We start from the raw sequence: 5,802 nt of genomic DNA, 5'->3' as shown, positions 1-5,802 counted from the left end.
CCCCCCCCCCCCCCCCCCCCGATGACATCATCAAGCAGATATTTGCTTAATGAAATGTCATCTACATCGAAGAGCTAATCATTACAAATCTGCTGATACCTTGTTTTATTTATCTGCTGATACCCCATAAGTTATTGGCATTTAAGTTTTCTGTACCCCTAATTTTGATGGTCACAATAGAAAAGGAGTGTGGTGAAAAAGGGGTCCCTGGGGGACAGTGAGACCCAACCTTTTTTCTGTTAACATGCATTTTCTGAAAGACTGGACCCTAGGGTACATGAAAATACCAGAGAGGGGTGCACAGTGAGCCACCCTAGCCCATGGACTAAATGCCACCATAGTTGAATGAGCACTTTTCTACATGTCAAATTACTAAAAGACTTGGTGCATTTACCTGTGAGAAAAAAGTTCAGCTCAGGCTTGTGTCGAGAAGGGGTGGGCAAAGTCACCTGTGAACAAAATGACAGTTTTTGCCACGCAGCTATGTCAATAAGAGCCAATTTTGCAGCTCTGCATGRAGCATGTAGAGGCATTAAGTCAGTTTTACAGATTTTAAACTAAGAATTGCTGTGGTAGTAGTTGAGAGTGTTTCTCAAAACCTACTGAGTGTAACATCTCCTAATATTGCATGAGATTGCACAAAATGTTATTTTAAGGTTTAACCAAAACCACTACAACTCTCTTTTCTCAACCTAAAAGGAGTTTAAAACTCAGCCGGTCATTCATTCAAAGAACTTTAGACCCGCCATTTTCCCCATTTCACCTTTGTTTTAAATACACGAGCACCGTTTATCAGCACTTTCAGTAGATTTTTATTTTATTTTTTATTTTTATTTTTGTCAGAAACAAACAGGGGAAACTTGTGCTTTTATATACTCCAGTATCTACATGCATGGGCAGTACAGGTACTGTGGCATCATTATGAGCAGAGGCCTGATCATCTGTCTGCACCGGGGGAGTATTTTCTTTCCCATACGGACAGCACATAAAGACCTCATAAAAAAAATTGGCATTAGAGGTTTTTCTTTAGAAGGGAACTTAATAACAAGAGAGAGGGAGAGAGAGAGGTCTTCCACAAAGATGCTCCTCTTATCTTTCCAACTGAGTCATGACGTCAGCCCAGGCAACATGAAAATGACTTCAAACTATAGAGGGGATGAAAAGACAAGGTGTCRCATAAAAGCGTCTTGCTGACCGAAGAAGTTGAGGAAAAAAACTGAAATGAGACGATTAGTGTTGATAGATTTTATGCTCTCCAGCTGCCGATATCAAGTTCATTACTAAAACAGGAGTGAGTTTTTATTGCTGTATCAATTCTTTGTTTAATTAAATTGATGGATATGTGCTTTGTGCGCTGGAAGTCTTTATTCAGAGCGAAGAAAAGCCATGTCACATAATAGTGGGTAGAAGAAGAACAGTTAGAGAAGATGAAGAGGCACAAAACGAATGATTTGAGGCCCTTTTTATGCATTTAAACAGGCTTTATCCATGCAGATAACAGCTCTCAGTCTAACTTCCACTGTAAAAAAAATTCTGTTAGTCTAACATTAAATTCTGTTTTTCATTTCTCTCTTTATATCACGACTTTATTGACTTTTATCACTCTTTCCTCTATTTTTGTCCCTTAGGTTGAGGGCCCAAATCCCTCTCTCAATCACCTACCCTTATTTTGTTTTCCTCAACTACTCAGTCTCCTGTTTACGCCCTCTCCTGTCCTCCCCCTGCCATGTCCTTGAGGAACCCACCTCAGCGCCGGCGCTCTCTAGGTCCCGTTTCACCCAAACGAATCTACAGAAACCTGTCTGTCCGGTTGAGGGGAGGGGAGTCTGTGGCCGCTGAGGTGGACTCGCCCAAACGCATCAGCAAGTCTGCAGAAGCTGTAAGATGTTTCACTTTGTGTTGAAACCTTTTCTTTTATTTATTCTCTCTTCTACTTCTGTGCAAAATGTTTGTATAAAATTTTTCTATCATCTTTTTGAAGTGAACTCTTTCTGTTAGCAAAATAGTTCAGTCACAGTTGAATGGATTTTATTGAAGCGTTCAGAAAATAGGGATTGAATGTACCTCAAACTGATTAACTTTGGAGGCAATTCAGTTCAAGATGGCTCCTACAGCCAAGTGACCTTCAGTTAAAATCAGTTAACTTTTGTGTAAAAAAAATTACAGACAATTTTTTTCCAGTTATGTATGTTCACTTAGAAAAGGATTGCAACAATCACAAAAATGAGAAAAACATTAAAAATCCATTCTTCTCTAAAAGTTATGTATTTGTGAAAAAGTCAGTGGTAAATGGATGGTACTTATGTGTCTTTCTATCCATCCAGGATACTCAAACTGCTTTACAAAACAATCTGTGCCCTCATTTACTCATTCACACAGCGCCCTACTATAGCCTCTGTAGAAAGATTTATCTAGATTAGCTTTGTAATAAGACGGTCAGTGCTTTAGATCACATTCATACACTGATGAGACACACATCAGAGGCAGTGGGGGTTCAGTGTTTTTTTGCCCAAGGACACTTTGACATGGGACTGAAGTGCGATATAATTTAAATTAGCTGCCTCTGTGACAGTGATATAATTATATACAAATTAGGCTGTCAAATGTCCTTGGTAGTTTTGCCTACAATAAAACAAAATGTTTATATTTTTGTTTAAATTAGCCATAGTTTTCAGATAATTCCCATATATTCTCATAATATTCGTGAAAATGAACATTTCCAAAATCCCCCAGCTGAACATCACTTGGAAAGTTCCTGAAAAGTTTCCTGAAAGTTATAAGAAACTGTCCACCTCATGCAACACTAAATATGAATTATATATGCGATAGACAAGATAGCTGGGATACATTTTAGGATTTTAAAAGGGTAAATTAAAGAGTTGAGTAAAGTTGAAACAATTTTTAAAATGCATTATTAATAATACACAGAATAAAAGCAACAAATTATCTGATTCATTACAAAAATATATTTTATTCCTAACTTAATATTTCTGGCCTTTTTAATAAATTCACTACACCCGTTTTAGTCAGTTGTTACAGAAATTCCCAAACTTTCTTGGTCTCATGAGGCTCCAGTGGGAATGTATCCTCCTGGGTTGCYTTGATTTATGTGTCTTGTATTTCCCTCTCATCCACTGCCTCATACGTTGCAACTCCCTTCCCTCTACCTCACTCAATAAATCTCTTTCAACGCAAAAAAAACCCTCTTCTCCATCTTACTCTCACTCTGTGATTGTGCACCCTTTCTCATTCCCCACATTAGTACAAGAGCCTGTGGGAGGCTGTGGAAAACGAGGACACGTTGGCTGTGCAGAGCCTTTTGTCCAAAGACCATGCCAGCTGTGGAGGAGGAGGAAGCTTGTGGGAGAGAGGAGAAAAGAAAGAGAAGGACTGGGAGAAAGATAAAGAGAAAGGGGTGAACAGAGTGAGTGAGCAGGGTTTGGTTCCCCTGGATGTGGCGGCACTCACCCAGAATTCCCCCCTGCTTCACGTGCTGACAAAAGCAGGAGCCAGACACAACCCTGTTTGTGAGTCCTTCATCGAAAATGACATAATAGCCTGATGATTTAAGTGTAAGTAGGATCATATACATGTTCTCTGTCTGTTTGAACCATATTCCCTGTCAGTGTGCCACCCGGTGGAGTGGGCGCTCAAGCTGGACGCTCTGGTGACCCTGGCGAACAAACGAGTGGAAGAGCGGAAGGCTGAGCTGGCTCAGAAAGCATCAGCCGGATCCCAGGCCCAGGCAGATGTCCAAAGACAGATCCGCCTCTGGAGGCTCAGGCTACAGCTGTACTGCCGGATGAGGGAGAACTTCCACAACACAGGTCAGCCGCTTCCAGTCAGCTCGTTCAATTTCATAAACTGTGGCTCAGAACACAAACTGAGTCATGGCTGTTTTAAAGGCATAATTCAGATTTTTTAGAGTGGAGAAAGGCTGTGAACCTTTAATCCTTGGTGGAGAAAAATATTTCTCGAACTGTGACATAATGTTTTTTACATAGTAAGAGGGACCGACAGTGTTGCATACATCTAGTAAAATTATTTCATATATACATTATTGTTGGCCACATTGCATATGTTTAAAAACAAGTAAGAACAAACAAACGCACTACAGGCCCATGCTCCTAAGTTGTAACTGCCGAGGAGAGGCACAATTGCAGAATCAGAGAATTTAATAAAGAAGCGCTCATTACGATGGCTTTAACAATCATTTGTTTATAAAACAAATAAAAGAACACAACCCTGAGGGGAGCTATTTGACTAAAAATGGATATCTGATAAAAAATATCATTCATCTTTACTCATGATTTCAATGTTAAAACAGTTCATCAACAAACACCTTATACCAGTGTCAATGTTAAAAACGCTTGTTAACCTTTCTGCTAAAATATGGGTCTAAGTGCTGTTAAAAGCAGAAGAGAAATCAATAAACAAGTAGACAAAAAATTGGCTTCCTGCAGATGTTTAAAAGCCCACCACCTTTCTGCCTGTTCTGTAGGTAAATGAATGAGGGTCTAGCTCACACATGGGCCTCTTAACATCCAGCCCGTTACCTGTCACTGTCTGACCTGCAATAAATCAATAAACAAGATGTGAATCAAAAATGTTTCTCCAAGCAAATCTAAAATCTCTGCTTTTATACTGAAACTACCTATTGCAGTGATTTTATTTTGAAGGCAAGTAGGCTGACTGATAGCAAAGTAGTAAGAGGTTAAGGAGTTACCACTGGTGGACCGTTTTAGGCTGAAAAATATTCACATTTTTTGTGATGACACGTAGCCTAATTCTCAAACCTTAGCTTTATCAGAACTGTTTTTAAAGGTGGAACAAATGGTGATTTGCCTTAAAAATAAATTATTCTTTTATGTTCTAATGAAGAGTTGCAAATCCAAGTTTCTACCAAAACACAAATGTTTATTTGTTAATTTGTTGACATCTAAGGTAAGATGTGGTGCTTAGTTTGTGAAGAACAGATATTTCTAAGGATTACAGCTTTAGACTAAACACAAAGAAAAACATTACCTTCAATGTTTCAGAACTTTATTGACCAATTATAATCAAAGTGGTCATACAGGGAAGTACATGAATGTGCACATTTTTCACAACTATTTTTGTGACAATTGCATCATGTGTTCCTGGCCTTCTACAACAGTTACTTATGTAGCCCTCTGAGGAATTGAATTGCCTACCCTTGGTTCAGCTTGTCTTGGACAGTGTCCAAAAGTGCTAACTTCACTAACCTTTCAAACATTTTCATAAAAAGAAGTGAGTGCTACAAGCCTAAAGTCATTACTAGTCTTCCTTGTTGTGTTCTCAGACATTGAGTCCTTCTAAAGGCAAGAGAGCATGTGTGTATGCAAGGACCAGCAAAAGCTAAAACTAAAACTGTCTGCCAAATAAAAGGCATAGTTGTTCAGAACACGACATCCATTTCCATCAGATCCAGAGCTTTTCTGTACTGTAAGCTTATTGATGATTATGTTTAAATTTTAAATCAGCATCGCTTCCTCACTTGATTGTTTGCTGGCACCTGTTACGTGCCCATTACTCTCTAGGCTCGCTTTTTCCACATAAGTGAGAGTGTAGGGTGGTAACAAAAAATAAATACAGCGGGTAAAATAAGTATTGAACATGTCAACATTTTTCTCAGTAAATATATTACTAGAGGTGCTAATGACATGAAATTTTCACCAGATGTTGGTAACAACCCAAGTGATCCATACATACTATCAGGTTTTTAACAAAGTCAACGTGAGCAAACACCAAGAACAATTCAGGAGGCAAGAACTTGTATAATAA

The 5,802-nt window shown here is 38.9% G+C and overlaps 1 protein-coding gene across 1 annotated transcript in view; it reads left to right on the top strand.

The window, feature by feature from the left end:
- Positions 1-5,802, top strand: part of LOC106520701 (ankyrin repeat and fibronectin type-III domain-containing protein 1) — a 43,698-nt gene that overhangs the window by 9,691 nt on the left and 28,205 nt on the right. Inside the window, exons 3-5 of the mRNA XM_014012920.1 lie at positions 1,629-1,879; positions 3,263-3,527; positions 3,627-3,827. Coding sequence (XP_013868374.1) covers positions 1,727-1,879; positions 3,263-3,527; positions 3,627-3,827 — 619 coding nt within the window. The 5' untranslated portion in view covers positions 1,629-1,726. The remainder of the gene's footprint in view (positions 1-1,628; positions 1,880-3,262; positions 3,528-3,626; positions 3,828-5,802) is intronic.

The sequence above is a fragment of the Austrofundulus limnaeus genome, unplaced genomic scaffold (assembly GCF_001266775.1).
Source record: "Austrofundulus limnaeus strain Quisiro unplaced genomic scaffold, Austrofundulus_limnaeus-1.0 Scaffold96, whole genome shotgun sequence".
Lineage (NCBI taxonomy): Eukaryota > Metazoa > Chordata > Actinopteri > Cyprinodontiformes > Rivulidae > Austrofundulus > Austrofundulus limnaeus.
This window is presented reverse-complemented; position numbering and strand designations above follow the sequence as displayed.